This window comes from Mizuhopecten yessoensis, unplaced genomic scaffold (assembly GCF_002113885.1).
Source record: "Mizuhopecten yessoensis strain PY_sf001 unplaced genomic scaffold, ASM211388v2 scaffold7547, whole genome shotgun sequence".
Classification (NCBI taxonomy): domain Eukaryota; kingdom Metazoa; phylum Mollusca; class Bivalvia; order Pectinida; family Pectinidae; genus Mizuhopecten; species Mizuhopecten yessoensis.
This window is the reverse complement of record NW_018407102.1, coordinates 204,142-232,120: the sequence shown is the minus strand read 5'-3', so window position 1 is coordinate 232,120 and position 27,979 is coordinate 204,142. Positions and strand designations below refer to the sequence as shown.

General features: G+C 35.0%; 2 protein-coding genes across 13 annotated transcripts in view; one reads left to right on the top strand and one right to left on the bottom strand.

Annotated features, from left to right (window-relative positions):
- LOC110453905 (cyclin-dependent kinase-like 4) overlaps window positions 1-5,316 on the top strand; it is a 51,851-nt gene extending 46,535 nt beyond the window's left edge. For all 9 annotated transcript variants that reach the window (XM_021503124.1, XM_021503127.1, XM_021503126.1 and 6 more), the window contains one exon: window positions 6-5,316. In XM_021503124.1, the coding sequence (XP_021358799.1) occupies window positions 6-41 (36 nt within the window). In that variant the 3' untranslated portion in view covers window positions 42-5,316. The remainder of the gene's footprint in view (window positions 1-5) is intronic.
- An 8,986-nt stretch (window positions 5,317-14,302) lies between these two features.
- The window catches only part of LOC110453913 (SH2 domain-containing protein 4B-like), a 29,421-nt gene continuing 15,744 nt past the window's right edge, over window positions 14,303-27,979 (bottom strand). For 3 of the 4 annotated variants that reach the window (XM_021503141.1, XM_021503143.1, XM_021503142.1), the window contains 6 exons: window positions 23,870-24,032; window positions 23,185-23,332; window positions 21,386-21,430; window positions 17,010-17,152; window positions 16,086-16,306; window positions 14,303-15,575 (listed from right to left, as the gene is read on the bottom strand). In XM_021503141.1, the coding sequence (XP_021358816.1) occupies window positions 15,456-15,575; window positions 16,086-16,306; window positions 17,010-17,152; window positions 21,386-21,430; window positions 23,185-23,332; window positions 23,870-24,032 (840 nt within the window). In that variant the 3' untranslated portion in view covers window positions 14,303-15,455. The remainder of the gene's footprint in view (window positions 15,576-16,085; window positions 16,307-17,009; window positions 17,153-21,385; window positions 21,431-23,184; window positions 23,333-23,869; window positions 24,033-27,979) is intronic. The other variant, XM_021503146.1, reaches the window with a different exon arrangement.

The following is a 27,979-nucleotide window of genomic DNA, read 5'->3' as shown; positions in this document are numbered from 1 at the left end:
TACAGAGCGATGACAGAGATGGAAACTTGCCAGCTGTATGACAATTAACCTTGTATGGAAATATTTAAACATGGACCTTAAACTGGGATAGGTCAGAGGTGGACATTGACTATAGGAACCGTTACCATAGCAACAGAAAGGTGTGACTGCTACTGAAGGAGTTAGTGGGAAAGAAACACTGCAAGCAAATCAATGTTTTACAGTCGCTTAGAAATTCTTTGAAAGGACATGAAGAGAGTGACTATTTGTAAAAAAAGTGATTTTGTTTACATGGAAATCATTTCTTATGAAATGATAAAGTGACATTCCCAGAAAGTGAAACTGTAATTACAAAGTAAAAGAAGATGACCATAAATATAAAAAAAACAGATTTTCAGATTATCTTGATGGTTTGTTTGCACTGGCTATATGTTGCTAAATATCGTTTCACAAGTGCATCAAGTTGTAAAGATTGTCCTGTGCGATCTGTTTTATGCAATTGTTGTCAAAAGAAATCTAATAGATTGTCTTTTTTGAAACATGATATTATTGTAATTAAAAAAAAAAATTCTATTGATTTTATCTGGATGAAAAATTTCAATTTTGCAGAAATGAAAAAAAATCATTGCTTGTGTATGGGTTTCAGTTCAGCCTCTGTTTTGTTTTAGTTTCGTGTTTATAAATTTCCATACATATTTTGGCAGCATGGTGCAGTGGTTAGTGCTCCAAATGCCATGTCATAGGGCCAGAAGTTTGCCTGGCACTGCTTTAATTGCTGTCCATAAAATATTTTAATACAGTATTATTTGGTCTAGTCTACCGAGCTGTAGAAATTGAGAGTAACATATATCTGTTCATTTGTAAAAAAAATGCTGATTCTTGAAGACAATAAAATAGGCAAACTTGTTTTAACTGTGTCCCTTAATCAGTAAGGGTAATACAAGGAGCTTGGTCTAGTCTGCCAAATTGTGAATATGGAATGAATTAACTCTTGACATCCTGAAATGTGAAGCTGCTTGAGGCCAAACTTCTCGTCAAGGGAGGTAACTAGGAATTGTATTATTCATGAGTGTAAGAAGGGAGATAAATCTAGCCTTTTAACAAAAATTACATCATTTGTAGCTCACCTGAACATTTGCCATGGCACAGGGTCTGTCAACTCTCTGGCATCAACTGTTTTATTTAAAAAAAATTCTCTGAATAACAAAAAGCCCTGAGGTCATATATGGCCAGTGTCAGTAAGCATGCAGGGTTAAAGATATATCAAGTTTGTTCATATGGAAGACCTTTCAAGGTCACAGGGATCAAATTGATTAAAATCTTTACAAATTATTCTGCGTAGCCAAAAGGGGTAGGGTCATGCTGTTTGGCCAGTACCGTAGTAATATTCTACAATGAAGGGCTACAGGAAACAAATAAATTAAAACTTTGGTCTATTCTAATATATTCAACCTTGACCTACACTGTTGTGTGATGTAGTTTTCACGCAGCATTAAATAACAGGTGTGGAATACAGGCCCAGTGGTCCTCTTGTTAATCTTTTCCTCTAGGAAAGTCTGTAACACCTGAAAAAATCACTCCAAGGCTGTCAGTTACATGTTGGGGTGTTCTGTTAAATTGTTGATATAGAGTAGATATTTTTATTTTCCTAATTTATTTTGAGTTTCTGCGAACAAGTCTTTCAGTTTCTAATATGATAAATACTTATGGTTGCTCACCAGTTTAGGTTTTGCACACATTTTGTTTATATTTATCAACATTCCTAGTCCAATTTAAATCCGTTTAAAGTCGTAATTAGTCATGTAACTATTAGTTTTAGGAAATTAGAAATTACCATAGAATGATTACATGAGTTTTTATTTCCAACTGTTCTTTCACAGTAGTATAAATATTCATAGAAAAAAATCTTTTTCAAATTCTTGGTAGAGTCCTGATTTTGTTTAAAAAGTTTGTCATATTTCTATGTCCAGATTTCTTTTTGATATTGCATGTTTTTTCACTGTTTGAACTGAAGAAAACAATATAAAAGCAAATACATTTTTTTTGAATGAAATAAAACCCCGAACTATTAATATCCCAACTCAATATTCAAGGAAATTTAAAAGTGATTCAATGGTGTGAGAAAAAGTAAACACTTTTTCATAATTGCTTTACAGCACTTGTCATAGCACAGGATTATGTGCTTTTTAAACCTTATAAAAGAAGGTGTTTTTTTTTAGTTTTATGCCATATTTATGATGTATTGAAATTCCTTTAAAAAATGAATATAATTTCAATCTTTTTAGGTCATTTCCAAAGCCAGTGATACTATGATATTTTTGTATTATATTTGTACATGAAATTACATTGTATTGTGCAATCTTATTGCATGACTCATATAAACCTCCTACATCAATGAAATTCTAGGTACATTATACATAATATTGGTTATAAATATTGAAGTTTTATTGCTTATAATTCACTCCTTTTCTTTCAAATTTCATATGGTTTGCTCAAGTTTGAAAATTCATCTTCTTTTTAATAAACTGCATTAAACTTAAAAACTATCTTTTTAGGACAGTCATAACTACCCACAGTCACTTTCTCATAGAGGGGAAAAAAGAATCTGAGAAAGTCAGAGGGTTTTATTTCAGTGTCAATGAGAGATGAGGTAGTAACGTTTACTTTCTTTCATTTTGTGTGTGGAAAACTTGATATTAATTCAAAGATGTGTGATGTCATTCTCAAATACCGTACATGTATTTCATTATTTGAGAGTTTTCAACATACTCATAATTTGGTGATTTTTTTGCCAATATTTTCTACATATCCTGCAATATGTTACATTCATTCATATTCAAATGATATTTTTCATGTTAAATATTTTTGTAGTCATTTGTGTGAAAAATAAAATTTCAGTGTAAAAAAAAAAAAATCAATAGAATCTGAGCAATTAATAGTTTGGACTCGAACCTAGTTAGCAATCTTCTAGTCTGGTGTGATATGATAATTTCTGAAATCTGAGATGTACATTTGGGTATAAAAACATTTTTGCTAATGTTACTTAAATTGTGAAAATTAAGCTATTGAATTGACAGCGTAAATTATTCATCATCATCTTTTCTTCAAATATTTGATATGTTTAACAGGATGTGTGATTGGTATGTTCCTATACTACCATTATGGTCCCTTCACTCACATATGACAGGAACAGATGTGTGATTGGTATGTTCCTACACTACCATTATGGTCCCTTCACTCACATGTGATAGGAACAGATGTGTGATTGGTATGTTCCTATACTACTATTATGGTTCCTTCACTCACATGTGACAGGAACAGATGTGTGATTGGTATGTTCCTATACTACCATTATGGTCCCTTCACTCACATGTGACAGGAACAGATGTGTGATTGGTATGTTCCTATACTACCATTATGGTCCCTTCACTCACATGTGACAGGAACAGATGTGTGATTGGTATGTTCCTATACTACCATTATGGTCCCTTCACTCACATGTGACAGGAACAGATGTGTGATTGGTATGTTCCTATACTACCATTATGGTCCCTTCACTCACATGTGACAGGAACAGATGTGTGATTGGTATGTTCCTATACTACCATTATGGTCCCTTCACTCACATGTGACAGGAACAAATGTGTGATTGGTATGTTCCTATTCTACCATTATGGTCCCTTCACTCACATGTTACAGGAACAGATGTGTGATTGGTATGTTCCTATACTACCATTATGGTCCCTTCACTCACATGTGACAGGAACAGATGTGTGATTGGTATGTTCCTATACTACCATTATGGTCCCTTCACTCACATGTGACAGGAACAGATGTGTGATTGGTATGTTCCTATACTACCATTATGGTCCCTTCACTCACATGTGACAGGAACAGATGTGTGATTGGTATGTTCCTATACTACCATTATGGTCCCTTCACTCACATGTGACAGGAACAGATGTGTGATTGGTATGTTCCTATACTACCATTATGGTCCCTTCACTCACATGTGACAGGAACAGATGTGTGATTGGTATGTTCCTATACTACCATTATGGTCCCTTCACTCACATGTGATAGGAACAGATGTGTGATTGGTATGTTCCTATACTACCATTATGGTCCCTTCACTCACATGTGATAGGAATTTCTGTCATGGTACTTTGTAAGGAATTGTAATTTGTAAAAATGTTTTTTTTTTTTTTTTTCTATGATAGAGAGTGATATGTTTTAGAGATTTAATTTTGAAAATGATTTGTTTTTAAAAGCCAAAAACAATATCAAACTAACTACATTTTACAGATTCAGGTATTTCCAACAATCAGTTATAGACTTTCTTATCAGTTACAAAGTGTTTGGCAAAACCCATGTTCCCTTCAGCATCTTACCTCAACATTTAGGAACATATGCCCGCTGATTCTGTCAGGTGAGGTATGACAAAAACTTCAAAGACCTTCATTAGCATTTACACCTGAAAATGTAACCATAAAAATGTAGACGAATGGGTCATTCCACATAACTTAAAAGATCTGTGACTTTTGGTTTCACAGGATTTATTCAGCTTCCATGCTTCAAAAAACAACGATTTGATACATAGATCCAGGTTTACCTTACACCGAATGTCACAGCTCTGGTCAGGTCAATCAGTTGTCTGCATCTATCCTTGCAAAGTCATTAGTCTTTGTATTCCATTATATATTCACTTTCAATAAAAGTCCTGTAATAATTTCTGCAAATGAGTGTTATGGGTATGTTCTTTATTTGAATGAATGGAAAGTATTGAGTGTGACAGCCATTGGTGAAAAATATGAAAACAAAAAGAATTTGTGTGCAATGTAGTGCATGTATATATTAAGTTACATATCTGTAATCAAATCGTTGTAAAAAGTGGAATATTATTTGTTTTGCAAAAGGCCAATATTTTTTGTTTTTTTACAAATTCATAAATGCTCCTTTTAAAAAAGTGCATAATCTTATCATATCATAATACATTTATTTGTTTTCTTTTTCTTCACAATATCCTGGGACTTTGTTTTGACATATTATTTGAAGTCCTGAAATATATTTTGTGTGTAAATCTGTGTTTTATCAATGTTGCTATAGCTGTAATATAACAGTGCCAATGTTTATATCATATCTTAATATATTAAAAAATGTCAATAAAAGAAATTCAAACAAACATTATCTGTTTGAATCACAATATCTGTGCGATACTGCGGTTGACACAGACTTGTTGGCATTTCTTTGTTTCATTGTTATGTTAAATTTTTGTCTTGGAACTGTATTCACAGGTGGGTGCTTGTAAAACTCAATAAACACAATTTTCAGTAGAAATATTGTCTGTTGTATTTTCTTGCCTGTTGTGTTTTTTACTTTGAACATATATTTCATATATAGTCTATATTTAGATTGTATTTACTGTAAAAAGGAAAAAAATCGTCTATTAAACTTCAATATTGTAAAAAATACAGAAATAGGTATTAGAGATTTGATTTTTTTTGTCTTTCACACAAAGAGACATCGTCGGAAACCCACGTTCAATTTTACTAGCGTTTATCGTTGATGACAAAGAAACAACACTTTCTATACATTTTGTGATACCCATATTTCACCTTCAATTACTTGCAACAAAAGAGCAAAGGATATTTCGTTTAGTCTGATCTGGTCTGGTCTGGTCTTTGAGACTATAATTGGCCATTAAACAAAGAAAGAAAATTTCAGAAAATTGTATGTAGCTGTTATGAAAGTTTAGAATTGTCATCTGTTAACATTGTGTACTGAAATTCAAACTAGATAGTGTTATAACCACTAAATTCCTAGGGGGTGGGGGTGGGGGGGTCGACTGCTATAGACTGAATGCTGTAACTATAACTCATTCACTGCTAGTAGTCTCCCCTTATCATTTGCCCATTATGCAAATCTCTGTACACCACCAATGTAATATATTTCTAACACTATAAGTTGGAATGAGTGAGAAGTTATTAGGAAAAAGTCCTCTTACAAAAACTTGAAATTAGGCTAACCACAGATGGTATATTGCGGAAATTTTAAACTCAAAATGACTTACTGAAACCTGGACTAGGGAAACACTGCTTTGTCTCATACTGTGTGTAATTATAGTTTCCTCCCCTTATAAAATTTGACCAAATATTCAAATTATTTCATACCGTATAAGTCAAAATTAGCAGGTAGGGTGGAGTCCATCCTCCAGGTTCCACTCCTTCCCATTACAATTTCTCTTTTTCATCACATAGTTTATTAATGACGCTTCATTTCCTCCTACTCTAAAGTTCCTCTTTTAATTTCAAAAACATAATAACATCTCTTACCTTGTCGATTAACACTAAGTCATGTAACCTAGTAACTAAGAACAAAAACACTTGATGTTGAGAGTACATGGTCTGATCCTTGTACTAAATGAAATTGAACTTTGGTCAAGATTGATTGATTGGTTTTACGCCCACTTCACTACCGAGTAGTTCAGCTATCCAGCAGACTACTTGGTCAAGAGCTGCTAGCTTTTATTTATTCTGCTTATATCTGTGGTGGTACAACTCATTTGCATATCGAGAAAAATATATATCATTTTTGATGGGGAGATAACTTTTCACAAATTCATTGTCAAGATTATGAAAATATCTTGACTCCAGGGATCCTTCAATTAACTTGAACACAACCCTTTTCTACCTGAAATCACACAAGAACTATTTTTATATAGAAAACTTTTTCAAATGAATGGATATTTTTTTTTTATCTTCATTTTGCCTTGGCTGCGAATCATTGTGTAGTAATTGGAACAAACTGAGACGCACCCAAAGACAGTGATAAAAATCTCTATAAATATCCCCATTCAAACTTTCAAATTTTAGCTGAATAGTCATGGATGAGGAGGGGATTGTTTGTTGTTAAACTTCCCCTTCAAGGGGGCCGACCCCTGAACCCCATTATCCTGGATCTGCAATTAATTAGTTTTAATATTGGTTCTGATATCTTTTATAAGAACATACAATTACCTGGATTGATGAAATTTAGAAATAATAAGAGGTACTGAGGTAAAGTCGAAATTACTTTTCTTTCATATAAAATCACTCAAGCTTCATCTCCTTTGGATTCCCATCATATTTAAGTACCTCACATGGGTGTGCTCCTTCAGTCTGCTAGTAAAGTCCTTGTCACTATTTGTCATCACTCTAGGGAGCTAGTCAAGTCCTTGTCACTATTTGTCATCACTCTAGAGAGCTAGTCAAGTCCTGGTCACTATTTGTCATCACTCTAGTCAAGTCCTGGTCACTATTTGTCATCACTCTAGGGAGCTAGTCATGTCCTGGTCACCATTTGTCATCACTCTAGGGAGCCAGTCATGTCCTGGTCACTATTTGTCATCACTCTAAGGAGCTAGTCACATCCTGGTCACTATTTGTCATCACTCCAGGGAGCTAGTAAAGTCCTGGTCACCATTTGTCATCACTCTAGGGAGCTCGTCATTTCCTGGTCACTATTTGTCATCACTCTAGGGAGCTATTCACATCCTGGTCACTATTTGTCATCACTCTAGGATGCTAGTCACATCCTGGTCACTATTTGTCATCAATCTAGGGAGCTAGCTAAGTCCTGGTCACTATTTGTCATCACTCTAGTCAAGTGCTGGTCACTATTTGTCATCGCTCTAGGGAGCTAGTCAAGTCCTGGTCACTATTCGTCATCAATCTAGGGAGCTAGCCAAGTCCTGATCACTATTTGTCATCACTCTAAGGAGTTAGTCATGTCCTGGTCACCATTTGTCATCACTCTAGGGAGCTAGGCAAGTCCTGGTCACTATTTGTCATCAATCTAGGGAGCTCGCCAAGTCCTGATCACTATTTACCATCACTCTAAGGAGCTAGTAAAGTCCTTGTCACTATTTGTCATCACTCTAGGGAGCTAGTGAAGTCCTGGTCACCATTTGTCATCACTCTAGGGAGCGAGTTAAGTCCTGGTCACCATTTGTCATCACTCTAAGGAGCTAGTCAAGTCCTGGTCACTATTTCCCATCACTCTAGGGAGCTAGTCATGTCCTGGTCACTATTTGTCATCCCTCTAGGGAGCTAGTCAAGTCCTGGTCACCATTTGTCATCCTATTTGTCATCACTCTAGAGAGCTAGTCAAGTCCTGGTCACGATTTGTCATCACTCTAGGGAGCTAGCCACGTCCTGGTCACTATTTGTCATCACTCCAGGGAGCTAGTAAAGTCCTGGTCACCATTTGTCATCACTCTAGTGAGCTAGTTAAGTCCTGGTCACCATTTGTCATCACTCTAGGGAGCTAGTCATGTCCTTGTCACTATTTGTCATCACTCTAGGGAGCTAGTGAAGTCCTGGTCACCATTTGTCATCACTCTAGGGAGCCAGTCATGTCCTGGTCACTATTTGTCATCACTCTAGGGAGCTAGTTAAGTCCTGATCACCATTTGTCATCACTCTAGGGAGCTAGTCATGTCCTGGTCACCATTTGTCATCACTCTAGGGAGATAGTCAAGTCCTGGTCACTATTTGTCATCAATGTAGCGAGCTAGCCAAGTCCTGATCACTATTTGCCATCACTCTAAGGAGCTAGCCAAGTCCTTGTCACTATTTGTCATCACTCTAGAGAGATAGTCAAGTCCTGGTCACTATTTGTCATCAATCTAGGGAGCTCGCCAAGTCCTGATCACTATTTACCATCACTCTAAGGAGCTAGTAAAGTCCTTGTCACTATTTGTCATCACTCTAGAGAGCTAGTCAAGTCCTTGTCACTATTTGTCATCACTCTGGAGAGCTAGTCAAGTCCTGGTCACTATTTGTCATCACTCCAGGGAGCTAGTAAAGTCCTGTTCACTATTTTGTCATCACTCTAGGGAGCTAGTCAAGTCCTGTTCACTATTTGTCATCACTCTAGGGAGCTAGCCAAGTCCTGATCACTATTTGTCATCACTCTAAGGAGCTAGTCACATCCTGGTCACTATTTGTCATCACTCCAGGGAGCTAGTAAAGTCCTGGTCACCATTTGTCATCACTCTAGGGAGCTAGGCAAGTCCTGGTCACTATTTGTCATCAATCTAGCGAGCTAGCCAAGTCCTGATCACTATTTGCCATCACTCTAAGGAGCTAGCCAAGTCCTTGTCACTATTTGTCATCACTCTAGAGAGATAGTCAAGTCCTGGTCACTATTTGTCATCAATCTAGGGAGCTAGACAAGTCCTCGGCACCATTTGACATCACTCTAGGGAGCTAGTCAAGTCCTGGTCACTATTCGTTATCAATCTAGGGAGCTAGCCAAGTCCTGGTCACTATTTGTCATCACTCTAAGGAGTTAGTCATGTCCTGGTAACTATTTGTCATCACTCTAAGGAGTTAGTCATGTCCTGGTCACCATTTGTCATCACTCTAGGGAGCCAGTCATGTCCTGGTCACTATTTGTCATCACTCTAGGGTGCTAGTCATGTCCTGGTCACTATTTGTCATCCCTCTAGGGAGCTAGTCAAGTCCTGGTCACCATTTGTCATCCTATTTGTCATCACTCTAGAGAGCTAGTCAAGTCCTGGTCACGATTTGTCATCACTCTAGTCAAGTCCTGGTCACTATTTGTCATCACTCTGGGGAGCTAGTCAAGTCCTGGTCACTATTTTTCATCAATCTAGGGAGCTAGCCAAGTCCTGATCACTATTTGTCATCACTCTAAGGAGCTAGTCACATCCTGGTCACTATTTGTCATCACTCCAGGGAGCTAGTAAAGTCCTGTTCACTATTTTGTCATCACTCTAGGGAGCTAGTCAAGTCCTGTTCACTATTTGTCATCACTCTAGGGAGCTAGCCAAGTCCTGATCACTATTTACCATCACTCTAAGGAGCTAGTAAAGTCCTTGTCACTATTTGTCATCACTCTAGAGAGCTAGTCAAGTCCTGGTCACGATTTGTCATCACTCTAGGGAGCTAGTTAAGTCCTGATCACCATTTGTCATCACTCTAGGGAGCTAGTCATGTCCTTGTCACTATTTGTCATCACTCTAGGGAGCTAGTAAAGTCCTGGTCACTATTTGTCATCCCTCTAGGGAGCTAGCCAAGTCCTGGTCACCATTTGTCATCACTCTAGGGAGCTAGGCAAGTCCTGGTCACTATTTGTCATCAATCTAGGGAGCTCGCCAAGTCCTGATCACTATTTACCATCACTCTAAGGAGCTAGTAAAGTCCTTGTCACTATTTGTCATCACTCTAGAGAGATAGTCAAGTCCTGGTCACTATTTGTCATCACTCGGGGGAGCTAGGCAAGTCCTGGTCACTATTTGTCATCAATCTAGGGAGCTAGACAAGTCCTCGGCACCATTTGACATCACTCTAGGGAGCTAGTCAAGTCCTGGTCATTATTTGTCATCACTCTAGGGAGCTAGTCAAGTCCTGGTCACTATTTGTAATTTTTCTAGGGAGCTAGTCATGTCCAAATTTTTTCTGCTATCTAGTTTTCATTTAAGCGATTGCCTCCCTTATTCAAAAGAATTTAAGTGTATTGGAGGAATGACCATATCCTAATCTTCATATTTCTGTATGCCAGGAATCTTTCCACCAGTTAAGTATTCAGTCTTTGCCAATAAAATCCATTTTTGCCTTATGTTAGTTTTTCCCTTCACATGTAAAAACTGTGGCGACAATTTCCCAGTATACTGTATTCTCATACACAACAATTCTCAAAAGCCTGGTCCAACTCTGGGACTGGTTGAGGTCAAAGGTTAAACAGACAGACAGATGGACAGACAGACAGATGGACAGACCAACAGTCAGTTGGGGTGATAACATTATATGTATCACTTTTGGCAGGCGTATGAAAATAAATGAATTAAAACACAAAACAACCATGTTTAATCACCAAATTATTTATCTCAAAGTCATTTAAAATTTAGGTATGTAAATCTAAATATCAAAGACTTGCATGTTTATATTATATATTTTAAAATAAACAAAATATTATTATTTATTATAAAGTAATGATTTACAAAATCAGTACAGATATGGTACTCGCATGATAAAAGTAAAATAATGTTTTAAATGAGATATGCACAATATGCTAACAAAACAAAATAGGTATATTTTGTCTACAAAGCTTTTTATATCAGACACAAATCTATAAACAACATTTTATTATCAAATACAACAGCTTATATTTATGCACCATCTACACTTTTGACAAACTAGATATGCGAGAGCAAAATGTTCAAGATTTTCAGACATAAATCTGCATTTTAATTATATATATATATCCTACCGTGGAGACAAATATAAAGTCTTAAAAAAAATATAAAAAAATATCGTACTAATCTAGAGGTTTGTGAAGTTCTCAAATAACTGTTCTCACCTGCTGAATTTGGTCCATGTACTTTTATGGCGGTAGGTTCACCAGGGATGAAAAATACTATGGAAATTGATATGAAATCCCAAGTCTGAACAAGACAGACTTTGAATTCATCAAGCCAAGAAACATCCCTGAATTCTACAATTCTAGACAGGTAATCCATACTGGCTATCTTAAGCAATATATTTTGTTTTTTTGCAAGTTGGAGAATGCTGGTGGTATGATTGTCTGTAATTTACCCGGGTAGCTGTTTAAACCACTAACCATAATTCACTTGGCAAAATTAGCTTAATTTCCTATCTGTTGAGGGCTATTCGTCATCATATTCACTTGGTAGCTAAGCTGAAGTGATCAAAGGCAAAACTTCGTTATGTGCAAATATATAAAAGATCCACAATAAAATCTGTGAAATATGACAAAAACTTCAAATAAAAAAAAGAGGGTTAAATATACTAAAATATTCAAATTATTGCAAAGTTCATCAAAGAACACAGACTTGAAGATGACAGAAATATTAAAAAAAAAGACAAAACTCGCATCACAAAAACATCAAGCACATGAAATTGAGCAACCACATACATTACAAAGATATATGATTTGTACCATCTTATTACAATTTCTTTACCAGTATCTTTAAAATATCAAAATGGATTCCTGAATATAAAGTAAATTGGTTCTTAAAAACACAACCTTTTTTATGCTTTAATTTTAGAATTTACATTTTCATTAATGTATTTTCATCTAAAATATATGCATACTGCACAAATTTGGATAAGTCCTGTAAAAAGATGTGGAGAGTCTCAGAACATGCTAATCAATGCCTTTCTACAGATCAAGCAAGAGAAATGTTGTAAAAAAAATGTCCTTGAATGATTTGATCAGGTTCGATAGTACTGTTTTAAGAAAATAACAATTACTGAATTCATCTGATTGAAATTAAAGAAAAAAACAAGGACATTTTCATTAAAAATAAAATAATAATTTCTATTGACAGTATCATAAGACACGCTTACATATGCTTTATCAGACTTGTATCATCTTTATAATCAAACACCTGCAGGCTGTTATTTGGGTGGGGCTAAGATTACTCTGACCAATTTTAACGATATACAGCAACACATGTTGAAACCTACCTCCATTTACCCTGTATTTTCTGTGCATGAATATGCCACACTTTTGAAATGAGTATTTTACAATTCCAGGGCCAGTTAGATAACCTCATGGCACTAAATACTTCACCAGGATTTTTCTCTTACAGATATTCTCACAATAAAATTACATATCTATCATCTACATTAGTACCTACATAATTATCTCCTAAAAAGATCAAACCTCTAAAAAGATCAGCATCTTGTAAGCTTTTCATTTGGCTATTAAACACATTAGGTGTCCAACACAGTTGTTATAAATTACGGTGGGTTTACATTGTACTACGGATTATTTGATTTTGGTCAAGTCAACATTTGAAATTTAAAGAAAAGAATAAAAAAATACTGCTGAAAACAGAGATGAAACAAATGAATATATACATACTCAATTGCAAAAAAGTCTGCTATTGGTAAATGAAATAAATCAATATTTTGTAATTTATCAGACCATAGGTAGAGTTAGTGAATTACCCTTTCCTTTAAAACGGATGATGCACTTCAATTATCTGAAAATTAAAATTCATATCCTTAAATGATAAAATACAACTGTTTAAATAGGAATACCCCTAAAATAAGTATGTTTACACGACATTTGTGTCCAGATTGAATCACAGGTTTAATATCATACTTTTAATACCTTCTTTGTTGTGAAGATTTATTTGTACGAAAAAGGAAATAGAGGAACATCATCAGTTTAATTTTACCCTCTCAATATACCTAAGTTTGGAATCACTCTGGTTAAACTGACTTTATGGTGTGGTATTTTAACATTCACAGATGTATAAACTCTATATCTCTATACACTAAGCTACTTCAAAATGACACATTGCTGGGATTATCCCCCTTGGATTTCTTTTGATGTCAACATTCTTCACTTTTTCCCCTCTGATCTTAAAACAAGACCTACCTACAAATTTGTTTTCATTAGTAAAATCGTATTCCTTGTATTCAATAGAAAATAATCAAGATTCTTATGTAAGTATCCTACCTGCCTACTCATCCACAGCCTAAAATGATTCCATTGATTTATATTAAAAGGTTTTCGTATTTTAAATTTCATTCAATATCAAACTCATTTCATATGTTTTAAAAAAAACGTAAAAGAAAATATCAAATTGTTTCTGTTAACCACAAAATTGAGATTTTAAAACATCATTTTAGATAATGTTACATACATCTAATCATAAAGAAATAACATTTCTAAAACCAAGAAACAAAAAATAAAGTGTAAACAACACATTTTTTGCACAACCACCAGACAAAATCACAATCAACACTTGACAAACAGATATATAATTTAGTAAGAACCATGATTAGGCATCTTTAGGGAACCTTTTCGAACTGAACTAAAATCCTCTAGGAAAATTAAAACCTTCAAGACTTTTGATATAATGACCATCTTTACCGACTATGACATGTACACCATTTTGTTATATTATGTAAACAATCCTTCATGTACATAAAAGAGAATCTATGAAGACACAAATAGCACTTCATACTAAATATAAAACTTTAGAATAGTGACAATTACACAACAGTTGTACCAAAACAATAACAACAAAATCACATGCACTGTTTTAACAGTTTTTCATCGACAACCAATTTACGTAAAAATCTTCAAACGAAATCATACAAAATCAGTTTTTAAAATAATTACATTCAGTATATTTGTGTCATCATCTTTATAAGCAACACAACCCAGACTGAAAGAATTAAACAATTGAAACAGCCTTATATGTAAAACAAGCTGTAAATTATGATTACAGCAAAACATGTTGTCAATTTCATTTGATGTCCGTTACGTAAACTTGTTGGCTTCCCTTTTTGGCTATTTCTAAGTAATATTCATCAGAATTTCACAAGCCATACCCCATATGATTACACTGGTGGAGTTGTTCAAGTGAAATTCCAGCCAGTTGAAAAATTACTCTGTTAGTATCACCTAGTACAAACAAAGGAAACTTAAAAATATTTTTTCTCTTTCTAGACATTTTCAGATGCAAATTCTACTGCAATTTTCACCAGATTTTATATATGTGTTTTCCTGCAACAATATGTGGAGAGTAATAGACAGAAACATGGCTTGTGAAATTCTGTTGTATATTTAAAGGTCAATTTCAAAATGACAGAACCGGTAACAACAAAAATATTCAATGATAAATGGCAGGTTCATGAAAAACAAGTACCCTTTCTACAGTATTGCAATTTACACAAAAATACACATTACACATGCATCCTTTTAGCCCATAAGAAATTAAAAAATATATATTTTAAGATTGGAAGATAATTCTTTTTATTGCATAACTTAAAACCTATAAATGTCACAGTCAGATAATAAGTGTTTCTGGATAAATTTAATTATTTCTTATCAGCAGTGACATTTAGATTCTATATTTAGAACGGGTGGGAAATTCTATTTTGATTAATAGTTAGTTTTGTGAAACCGAAACAACCATAGTATTTTACGTTTTAGATATAAATAGCAAAACATCACTCTGTGTTTACAAAACCAAGAAAAATACTTTTTAGTACAACTAGATAATTTTTCCTGGTCCAAATCATTTTCAGTTTGCTTACAGTAAACATTGCAAAAATTTTCATGTATACAAAACCAGCTATTCAAAAAATATCAAATGAATGCTTAAATCAACGTCCCAAGCTTAGAGGCGGAAAAAATGTTATGAAATCAGATCAAGAAGAATCATTAATTAAAAAAAAATAATGAGTATAAAAGCTTGAAATGATTCTCAAAACCATAACAGTTCCATTAGCCATAAGGATAAAAGACTGTTCCAACATGGTCAAATATACACATAAAAAAATACAATCATATCATACAAAAAAATAAAGTAAGTTTCCAAGACTTGACAACAGCAGGTATACGTAACTGTTGTAAGATCTATGCTTATGCTTATGTATAGTTTCACAAAACAAAATCCTAGTACATGTATGTAGTCTATGAATATATCATAGCGAGGTACTCTCCAGAATTTTGGGCTGCAGCAGGCCTTGGTAATCTGGTGGGTCCTTGGACTGTCCTACAGGGTGGCGTAGTTTCTCCCCTCCCATCACCGTAATTGGGTTATTCTGTAATAGAAATATAGAAGAGATATATATATATTTAAACAAATAGGGACATTTTAAGCTGTGACACGTTTTGCCACTCCTGGAGAGTTGCTGACTTGTTCTCAACAAGATACATGAAACCATATCTAAGTTTCCAGAACAGGAAAAATAACAGACCAACAGAAGGTTACACATCGTACAAATAACACAAACAAACATCAAAGAAGAAATATTACAATAAAATCAACAAAGATCTGTGAGCAGTATTTTAAAAAAAATAAAAAAAATAAAAAAATACAACATTTGATATAGCGCCTTATCTAGCTAACATAAGCCACTCTAAAGCACTTTACAGTACATAGATATTCAATTTTTATACAGTCAATACAATTAGCATATATATTAATCAATACAATATTGAGGAATTCGTAGGAGCTGCCTTATCAGGCGCTAACTACTATTCATATGCCACCTGGCTAATATCTCCCTATGGTGTGTATGTGCTGGAGATGTATTGTGTTTAAAACTTACTTTGTGAAATTCTATAAGTTCATGGAGAGAAGCATGGAGGACCTGGTTAGCACCAAAGAACTGGTAACCCGCCTCTGACGTGTCTATGAGGAAGTGTTTACACCGATCCTCTGCTCGGTACGATATCGTGTAACCCCAAACTCGCTCGCTGACACGCACTAGGAACGCTCCCAGTGTCTTTGACTGTAACATGAGCTCAGCATCTACCCGAGATATCACACCTGAAAAAAAAATCATGAAAAGTACAGTGAATCCTAACTTTACCGACCCCTAATTTTAGGGAATCAAGGATTACTTAGCAGAATAATCAAACAAGAAGTGAATTTAGAGGAAATTAATACATTTCTACAAGGCAAGTAGCTAATTTTTTCATCACTGCAAGACAAAAGAGAGTCCTTGACGCAATTTGTTAAATGGTAAGTATTACAACCTAGTTCATAGGTTGTCTCAAAGCAGTTCACAAATTAGTGAAAATCCCAACCAGTCAATATCTTTCTCAACTCCATGGGGAGCATACAGCCGGTGCTGCCATTTCGGCGCTCACAGGTAGCAATCAACAATTCTAGCACTGCCCAACCACGTACTCATTTACAGCTGAGTAGACTTGAACAAGCGGAGTAAAGTATCTTGCTCAAGGATACAACACAGTGCCGTGACCTGAATCAAACCCACAACCCCTTTGGTTACCGTGCCTCTTTCCCTAAACATCTTAGTGACCATCTGTGGTTCTACGCAGTCAGTAATTGTATAAATGTTTACTAAAAGCAATATACAAGTTAACAGTCATTTTACCAAAACATTATTGAGGAGCACAGCTTTACTTCTTATACATGAGGAACACAGGCTAATTCTTATACATATATCTGCATCAATGGAGAGTATCCATTGGTCTTATCCAAAATGCAGCCACGTACAGACACTCACCATGGAACCAGGTAGCCACAGTCTTAGTTTTAAGATCTATACCAACTCCCTGTGGCTTTTCCTCCTCCAGGAACCACTTGATGACGTCATCTTTGTTTTTAGGTCGCATACTTCGCTTCTTTCTCGACACTTTATTGCCACTTCTATACAACATAAAAACATCCATATAAAGTGAAACCTTGTTTTTTTCTAAGAACAGTGACAAGGTCCCAGCTGCTCTGCATTGTTATTGATTTCATATATGATTCATACATAAACAAATTGGTTAGATGCAGATATCTATAAAATTATTTTAAGACCCTGTTTAACGGTCTGACATTCTTTCGACTCCTGATGTCAGACCCAAGCCTACCAGTACTCCAGAGTTTGTATCCTGTTCCAAAATAACAAAAAACTTCTACAGTACCACTCAAAGTCAATTCAACACAATGATGCTCCAACCTACATCTTTTCCTTTGATATCAAACTATAGAAAAGTCACAGAACACACTTTAACGTACTTTCACAGTAAAGGTATTGTGATGAAATATCACCATAGTGTAGACTTCACCATTATACTCCAGAAATTCATTCCATGGTTTATAATCGAACATTTGTCGGGTTGTGTCAAATTTTACTGTCAAATTTCCTTCTCAGTGGCCTTTCTAGTATAACTAAGTTTTTGTTTGGAATGTTATGCCTTTTTCTACTTTTTCAGAAGCCTTGCGGTAAGTTCATTGTCATAATTATCTGTATTTATTATTGTAGCTGTAATGCATATTACAATGTAATATCATAGCCATACTGTGCTCGGTACATTAATAGATGTATCATTTATGAGTCACATATATAGCCTCGAAATTAGTGTATTATCCAACCCCTAGAGAAAAATATCGTACAACGATAATAATTTCATAATATGTACAAATATTTCAGACAAGCTTCAGAAAAGCTGAATGCCAGACTGCAAGGTTCTAATCCACAAAGCATTAAGTATTGCAAGGCAGGCACTTTACAGTTCTCACCAGTTAATTGGCAAAACTCCGGGAACAATGTCTATGTGTGTACCCACTTTTATATCAGACAATAACTAAATCTGTTCAGCAGGAGAGTTATACAGTTGCTAGAATTTAGACATGCATTTTTATCTGCAAAAATGAATCCTGTATCATCCAAAATACATCTTATGATGGAAATTAGTCTGTCAACATCCGAGCTAGGCTAGGCTGGAAAAAACCCTGACCAATCAGAATTGGCTATATACAGTAACAACTTATGTGTAAATCACGGTCCTCATGAAAAGCAGTTTGTATCTGTTAAACATACTTCATGGTAATGTTTGGTCAGATTAGTCAATAAATATTCAACTTAGCCTGCAGAAACTATCAATCAATCAGAACTCACCAGCTGCAATACCAGCATCAATTATGCTAGCCTTCTGCTGATTTTTGAAAGCAGCCCACATCCCCCCAAAACATATCACTTCTGGCAAGCAAAGTTTGATACAAATCCTTCCAATAGTGAAGGTCACTGTGGTCAGTTTTATCTCTTGAAGAATCCAGTGATAAATATAACTAAATAGCACAACATACAGCGCCCTCTTGTGGGAAACAAGCTGCTTGCAAACATACATACCATGCAGTTGACAACACATTGAATGTGATTTTACATGAACTCTTTTTGTTATTTTGGCTTGATAAAATGTATTGCAAGGAAAAAATGTTTGGATCAGAATTAATATGTGTCATGAATTTACATTCCTCGCTTTCAGGACATGCAATAGATTTGTACTCTGTAGTCTATGGTGACCTCATTAATTTTGAATAAATATGCATGGTTCACATTCATGATAAAACTCGGCCTGAGACATATGAACATGTATGTCATAAGGAATTTCGTTGACACTGACATATTATATGGAATATCAAACTACCTGCTATGTTGTTATGAAGGACTTTGTGACATGGTTAAACAGAAAACCCAATTTGTTAAAAGTTACAACAAGATTTCCACAGTGGAAAAATAATATACATCCATCACATGCCATGCAGCACCATTTATCAGGGGTTTAGGGAGACTGACTCTGTGATGAAACATGGAACAAACCATTGACATAAGAACCATTGTGGGAGACTTGGATAATCACTGTAGGAACTTTGAATACATGAAATTAGACTGTTTAGCTTTTGTCTTTCTTATGACGACATAATCATTCTATCCTCTTACATATGTTATGCAGTTTGAAAACTCCATCACTCATGAGAAAATATATGCATTTATGTTTCTGAAGTGGGAATTTAAAAGGGGACAAATTAGGACACTTTTTGATTGGGAATGGGTCCTTAGAAAGCACCCTGATAAACTCCTGTTTTGTATGAATAAAATGTTAAAATGCATCATGAAAAATCTGAATTTTTAATATTTATTTAGGAAGGTTAGGTTGCATTATTTATTATATTTCCGAAGTTACTAGAACTGTCCTCCTCGATACTCCAGGGATTACGCTCACTTTCACTCTCTGCACCCCTGGATATGTCAGAAAAATTGAAGGCTCAGTAAGCATCATCTTATGGATGAGACCAGAAAATTAGTTTGATTCTTTAATGTACATCAAATAGATCTGTCGGTTGTGAAACAGTAAAATTGACTGGCTTTAAAGTCGGGTGTCAGTCCTCTGTAAAGGCAGGTACATCAGACTAGTGATTGGTCAGTTTTTTTTTATTATATGAGACCAATCAAATAGCTAGCTGTGTGCCTTCAATTTTGCTATGACATATTCCAGGGGTGCAGAGAGTAAAAGTGAGCATAACCCCTGGATATCGAGGATGTAGAGCTGAAAGCAAAAGGCAAACTAAACCCAATCTCCTCATCTATTGAAGTTTTTATATCTCTGCTTATCAGAGGGCATTACTGCCTCCTAGAATCCTGACATTTAAAATTTAACAGTCTGCCTATCTATGTATCACTCCCAAAAATTATCTCCAAAATCTGCCCTAGAAAACTCAAGTGATAAGCATTATTGTCTCAGCCAATCAGAGGCCATAGCAGCCATCTTGAATATGGAAATTTAAAAAACAGCCTTCAAATATTAAGTTTATCTCTTGTGCATTACTCCAAGAACGTATCACCAAAGTCAACCACATAGAACTCAAGTTATAATTACTGTTATTGTCTCAACCAATCAGAGGCTATAGAATATAAACATTTCAAAAATCGAAGAAAATTTTCATATTGATGGAATTAATCAAAATAATAAATCTCTGAGGTAAAACTTCAAGAGATAGATGTTTCTTTTTCTTCATGGGATACTTATCCATAAATGGTTCAGAATTAGGCCTTAATTGGTTCCTGATGTTAGGTTATGCCACTGGTTAGTTTCCGTCTTGGTCTAACATATACAACTACATTGCTATGTAGAGAAATACTGACCACAAGAGCCTTATATTTTACACAAATGTATAATGACCATTGAGGGAGTATTTCCCTTTCCTCAGTAAAAACATGATATTATAACAATATATCCTTATGCATGCATATAATCTTCCAGGAATTTTCCATGATTTCCAAAGTTCCATGTCGTCTCTCAAAATAGCCTAAAAGTGTTGTCAGTAAAACGTATCAACAAATAAATTATAACTTTGTTATAAACTAGCATGCATAAAGGAACAGGCAAATCTACTCTACATGCCTTTATAATTAGCTGCTATGGGATATGAGAGACAGGCAGGGGTGGGGAGGGGGTGGTTTTAGGTGATGTAGAGAGGATGGAGATGAAACAGACAGGAGCACAGGAGAAGATGGGATGAAGCTAGGTTGGGATGAGGAGGTTAAAATGTGAAACAGGAAGGTAAAGTTGGCTGGGATATTAAAAAGGTTGAGAGGGAAAATGGGATGAAGCTATGAAGGAAAATGCTGAAGACAGGTTATATGATAGTGTCTTAATGGCCAGTCAACCTGATAAAATCATACAGGCAGAAGGTAGAGAAGTGTAAATGGTAGATGGCCACATTCAGAGACAGAGAAGCATAACGCTGTGAGAAAAAGGTAGATGGGAAATGGACTTTAAGAATGGAATGCAAAATTTCATAATGAGGATAAAATGATTGTGATGAATAAACAGAGCTAGCATGATATGTAAAGTAAGATTTATTCAAGTGTATAAACATGCAGTGAAAATTGTCACAACCTGATAATGCAATGCATTAAAAATAACTTAAGTTTTTAAAAATATTACACCTGACATTTCAAAAAACACCTCTCTGACAAAACATCAAGTTACATTTTATTTCATGAAATCACATTTTTTTTCTAGGTTCTGACAATTACCACTTGACAATTTCCCATTTTTCAAAGATTTGTAACTGAACGAGCAGGCATATAGAGAAAAGTCTACTTACATTCCATTCTGACTAGCCAAGGCATTTTGTGTAAGATATTTGGGCCTGACCAATCAAAATCATTGTATCAAAAGTTTGCTGGATGGTTTGTCCAATTAAAATGATGGTAACAAAAGACATTTATAAAAATCTGAGTCAGTTATGGGCTTGACATCTATATCTCAATTACCCTCAAATAAATAAAGAAATGTTTTCTCATTAACATGATCTTATCTGTTAATCATGATTTTGAAGATAAAACACTTACAATGAGGTCTTCCTGATTTTCCTTTTTTATTATCATCATGATTTAGGAAAGACATTTAAGTGAAAATGAAAGTATGCATGGAATATGAAAGATGAAATGCAGGTTACACATATCAGGTATATATCAACGAAATCTAGACTATTTTATGATAACTTCTTATCTACAATATTGGGCAGGAATAGAACTACATATCACTCGCATGGACTTCTCTCACTTTCTGTCAAGTTCCTGACTTGTATTTAGTTCCACAAACACAAAAATCTATGCAAGTGATAAGAACCTATACTGATATATATTTCACGCTAAACAGGGAAGATGATCGTTTATGACATCCTTCAGAATTATCCAATATTGTCCAGCAAAGAACTTATTAAAATCCAGATATTCATATCAAAATCTGAACTTGACAGAAGACTAGTTTCTGAATTGTAGACACATCTGTGAAATATACATATCTCACTGTGAACATATTAAAAATCATATCCACCCCATGAATCTGCACATGGAAAATGGATTAATGAACATTTTGTCCTGAAGGATGACAATCTAATTAAGACAGATGATACATGTAAGTACAGGAAACACTACCAGTAAAACTACAGGTAACCTTAAACATCTTATTGAGAGACACTTACACATTTTCAATGAACTAGTTCTCACATTATGAAAAGGGTAATCATCATGATTATGAAGATCTACAAAATTACAAAATTATCCCAATCCAACACAAGAAGTACATATTTTGCTATTTTTGTGGTAAAAAGGGTTTTGCCTCTCCTGTTAACTCATTCACCCCTACATAATCAAACTGGACTTGCCCAGTTTTTGATTTGGTCACGTTCAAATGTGACTTTAGGGGTGAATGGGTTAATTTGCATGTGAACTTGGAGATTATCTAGGGAGAATTAAACATCTAGGAATATCCCAACAATGAAATGTTATTCAAACTACAATTTTACAATGCTAGTTAGTGCTTACTTTGGGGGGACAGGAGGACATTTCTAGTTAGTGCTTACTTCGGGGGGAGAAGAGGACAATGCTATTTAGTGCTTATTTTTTGGGGAAAAGGGAGGACATTGCTATTTAGTACTTACTTTGGGGGGAGAGGAGGACAATGCTATTTAGTGCTTACTTTGGGGGGAGAGGAGGACATTGCTAGTTAGTGCTTACTTTGGGGGGAGAGGAAGACAATGCTATTTAGTGCTTACTTTGGGGGGAGAGGAGGACATTTCTAGTTAGTGCTTACTTCGGGGGGAGCAGGGGACAATGCTATTTAGTGCTTACTTTGGGGGGAGAGGAAGACAATGCTATTTAGTGCTTACTTTGGGGGGAGAGGATGACAATGCTATTTAGTGCTTACTTTGGGGTCAGAGAAGGACATTGCTATTTAGTGCTTATTTTTTGGGGAAAAGGGAGGACATTGCTATTTAGTGCTTACTTTGGTGGGAGAGGAAGACATTGCTATTTAGTGCTTACTTTGTGGGGAGAGGAGGACAATGCTATTTAGTGCTTTCTTTGTGGGGAGAGGAGGACATTGCTAGTTAGTGCTTACTTTGGGGGGAGAGGAGGTTTTGTTCCGTCTGCGAATGCTGATGCCGCACTGATGACACTTGAACTGATGCGTAGGGAGTTATGGTGCTCCTCGCGGGCTCGCTTGGCTAATGTCTGCATCTGTTTCTCAGCTTCCTTGGCCTGTTTCTCTACACAACACATGTTAAAAAGCTTGTAAAATCAAACAATGTGTCTAGACTCCTTTTCACACAACATAGGACATTTCAATAAGAGGTTAGTTTTTAAGACCAGCAATCAAATCAACTGATTACTTTTTCTGATTTATTTTTACACAATACCTGTACAATTATTACAGTGGTCTTATAAAACGTCTAACAATACTGATGTTGCAGAAGGCATCACACACAATACTCATAATCTTGCAACTGCAAGTGATCAGAAATCTGAAGTGTATAACACAACTAAAGTTTGAAAACATCAAATATTCTATATTAAGTAACAGTAATCTAAGAAAGGTGTGCAGACAAATGTTACCAGGGATTTACCCTTTCTATAATTAGCATTAAAATTTTATTTCCCCATTTGAAATTTTCTATGACATTTCATTCATTCATAATTTTAGACCTTTTCAACCTAATATGATTTGAAAAACTCCATTATGACTTTTGACCTTTCAATCTTCTATGACCGTTTCACCTGACCCTAATTAATTCCTGTGACCTTACCTCTATGGTGCCAGTTATCCTCTACCTCTTGGGACTCCTCCTCTGCTGTTTGTTCTATCTGTCTCCTCATCTCCTTCCATCGCACGTACAGTTCATTACTACGGCGACGTTTTGCCTTCTCAACCTTTTCCATGGAGACGCGACGTTCCTGGGCAAAGGATGACTGCAGACAGAGAACAAAGATTTCAAATCACAACATCAAGAACATTAACGGTGTTCTCCGATTGAAGAGAAACCAAAACTATGATACTAAATATGCAAAAAATACTGTTTAAGAACAAGAAACAAAGGAAATTTCAAACCTTTCATCAGAATGTTTTCTGCATAACCAATTATCAAATATTTGCAAATTTAAATTTCAAGTTATTTATCGATATCATTTTCAGCCAAATGATCATTTTCAAACATACCAAATTAGCTGTTTGTCATTTCTGAAACACATATGGACTGCATTTTGAGACTATTTACAGCTTCAATTTTTTGCCTTAAAGCATCTTCCTGTGGCCCAAATGCTCATTACATTCCTTTATAAATCCTAATTATTTTGAAAAATTTCCTGAACTAAACCAAATTTCTACTAAATGATTGGTAATCAAAAACGTTTCTGATCAATCCTGTCCAGCAGTATGCTTGTTAACCTCTTATTCTGTCATGATCATTAAAACTCTAACATTTATGAGACATAATACACCTAGAAAGTTCAGAGGTACACTTGTTGACCTCAAACTCGGTCATTAACTGTAATCTTTTTGAGACAATAACAAAGCAAGTGTCGCAATGTCTCACAAACAGTGGAGTGACAGCAAACAAAAAGCACATTCATCTAAAATATCTTTTTTGATTTTACAATAAATGACTTGATAGTTACATATATACTGTGACTTGTTCATATTTATTGTAAGTAACCTTTCAGGAAAGACTTTCTTACACTTAATTGGTAAATTTTCCTTAATATATTTTATGTATTTTATATAAAAAACATGTCACTCATACTTAACTGCCATTAATTTTTTTCATATCTTACGTATACCCCACTTGTGGACTAAAAGTATGATTAATTAAAGGGAGGCTACTCTCACTCTAAATATTGTAAATCATTCAAAAACTGGTTTCTTGATAGTCGATGTTTAATTTTCTAGGATTTTACCTCCATATAACTTGTGTGTACCAATTTAACATGTTTTCAACATTTCAAAGATATTCACCATATAACAACCTTACTGACAGTGGTTGCTAGGTACAGTGGTTGCTAGTACAGTGGTTGCTAGGTACAGTGGTTGCTAGGTACAGTGGTTGCTAGTACAGTGGTTGGCCACACTAATGTCTTTAACCAGGTTGGTCGGGGTTTGATTTTTCTTAGATGTGAAAAGGTACGGGGTAATAATGGTTAATAAAACTTTGTAACTGTACAACAAATCAAGTTGAATTTTCATACACAATACAAATGGATTGCCAAAAATGTATATACCTGCCCTTTGCACAACTTCCCCTTCCCCCACAAAAAAATTACAATAAAAAAAAATCTTACAAAAAATGTAGTATGTGTAGCATTTCCATTCATATATATATAGCAGATGTTATACCAAATAAAACATATATATATAGCAGATGTTATACCAAATAAAACATATATATATAGTTATACCAAATAAAACATATATATATAGCAGATGTTATACCAAATAAAACTAAGCTTCACAACATGTACTTAAATAAATTAATGAAAAAAATATTTGTTAAATCTTAAACATGAACAGAAATATTAAGATTATAGATGATGTAGGTTTAAACTTACTGCATTCTATTCAAGAATCATTTATAAACCATGAAGACTTTCAAATGATCATGCGATTGAATGAAAGAATGACTCAACATGCAAAACTTTTCCTTAAATAAACTCTGATCAATACCTTTATTTCTCTTCCCATCACCCTCTCCATCAAAAACTTTGGGTAGTCAGACCCCTGCTAGATTAAGGCGTCCTACAACTGTTACAGAACCCAAGATTGACACAGAAAAGATGGGCACATCTGATCAGCTCTGAAGACGTGTGGGTATCCCAGCTGGACTAGTGACAAGGAACAGATAAAATGGAGGAGAAATAAGCCAAACCTTAGATCAGGTGGGGGGAAAAACAGCCACAGAATAGAGGTAGTGTCATTATGGAATATATATAAAAGGATAATTCTAAGCTATGGAAAGAATTTAAGGAATCACAACATCTCAACAGCAGTGAAACATTTCCATACAGCAAGATGAGTACTAGTACAACCCGAAAGACAAGTGGACAAGAACATCATAGAGTGTGTGTACAGGACCAACTGCAAACTACCTTTGGATGCAGGAAGGAACTACAGGACTAGGCTTGAGAAAGATGCTAATTATTCAGGGAACTAGGAAATGAAATGAAAGGGCAACCATCATTGAGGAGGTGATGAACAAAGACCAGGCCCCGAGATCATGAAACAATCTTAAGTCTAAAACTGTCTGAAATTTTGACTTAACCAATCACAAATAGCGTCAATCGCATATGCCAGATCCTATACACGTAAGTTTGTTTACCACAATAGGGGTCACATAGAAATTACTTCTTAAACAACCAAACATATTACCAACAATGTCTGATGAGTTTAAAATGTTTTCTCCTGAGTAATATTTTTAAGAAAAAAAAGTGAACATTAAATACTCTCACCAAAGCCACCACCCCCAGACCAGATGAGCAAATAAACAGATACAATTTTTTTAAGACTCTGTGAAGAGGTCAAAGACAAGTTGTTCCACAATGCTCTGATCCTGTTTTGAACCACAACCTAAAGCATACAAAGGTTCTAAGGTTGTCACACCCTGTTGACATGGTGACCGACTGTGGCTGGATGAAAATATCTGTCGAAGTGAAAATAATGGAAAACATCCACCTAGTAAGTTCCTATGTAAACGTGAAAAAACTTAACTAAAATGACATTGAAGAAAAAATGCTGACAAAGAAACTGACACCTTTTTCAAGAATATGAAAATGAATGAAAAAAATCACCAATGAATCTGTTTGTGGCTGGACTACATTCATTCATAGAAGGTTCGTTGCTGTTGTATGACACGGTCTTGTACTGACAAAATTCTCTTTCAAGTTAAATTGTGTGTGGTTTTTTTAAATATAAAATTGAATTGTGTGTTACTGTCGTATTTAAGGAACTGTAGGATATATTTGGTAATGATGAGTTAACTTGTATACATTGCGACATATACTAGGTAATAAACAGGTAAACTGTTTCCTTGTGTGTGGTCGTGCATAAATGTACTATACGAAGCATTATGGTTGATGCTCAACATTTTAAAATTCCTTCACAACATCTGCACAAACTGGAGGCAAAAACAATCCAAATACTTGCAACATTAGGCACAAAACAAGCAACAATGTGTTAATACTCGTCAATAGCTACCAGTCTCAAACATGTGATCACACAGCAAATCACTCGGTGAGGTTTCATTGGTCAATCTAGCAAAAGCTTGTTTTTATTAAAATTTGCGACTCAGTCAAGCCTGTGTAGGTGACCAACTGTATTAGTGTGCTACACTGGTCTGATATACATATATTCCAGTATATTCTCAGTAAAATCATGTTAATTCACCACTACTTTCTGTCAATGAAATAAACTGTCCTAATAGATACCAGAAGATCTTTAATGCACATTCCTTTTCTGGTATTCACAAAAATGTTGAGGTTTATGCATACAACCAATAAATTCATTTTTAGTTTCCAAACGAGATGAAGATCAAGCAGAACAACAAACAAAGCATCTCCTACATGGCTGATTACACAAGTACAGAGCGCACAGCATAAGGTTTTGTCCGAGTCATCATAATGATCGATATGTTTCAATAAAATTTAAAAAAAAAACATAACATCAATTTATGCCATATCTTACATAAAATGAAATGTAACATTTCTTTAGACTAGTTAATCAGATGCTAAAACTTCAAACCAAAACTCTTAAAATCATAAATATTAAAAATTTCATTGGTTACATAATCTAATGACATTGCAATTGTGTCAACAATATTCAAATTCTCTCAAACATTATATTTAGATTACATACATAGGTAATGAACAAA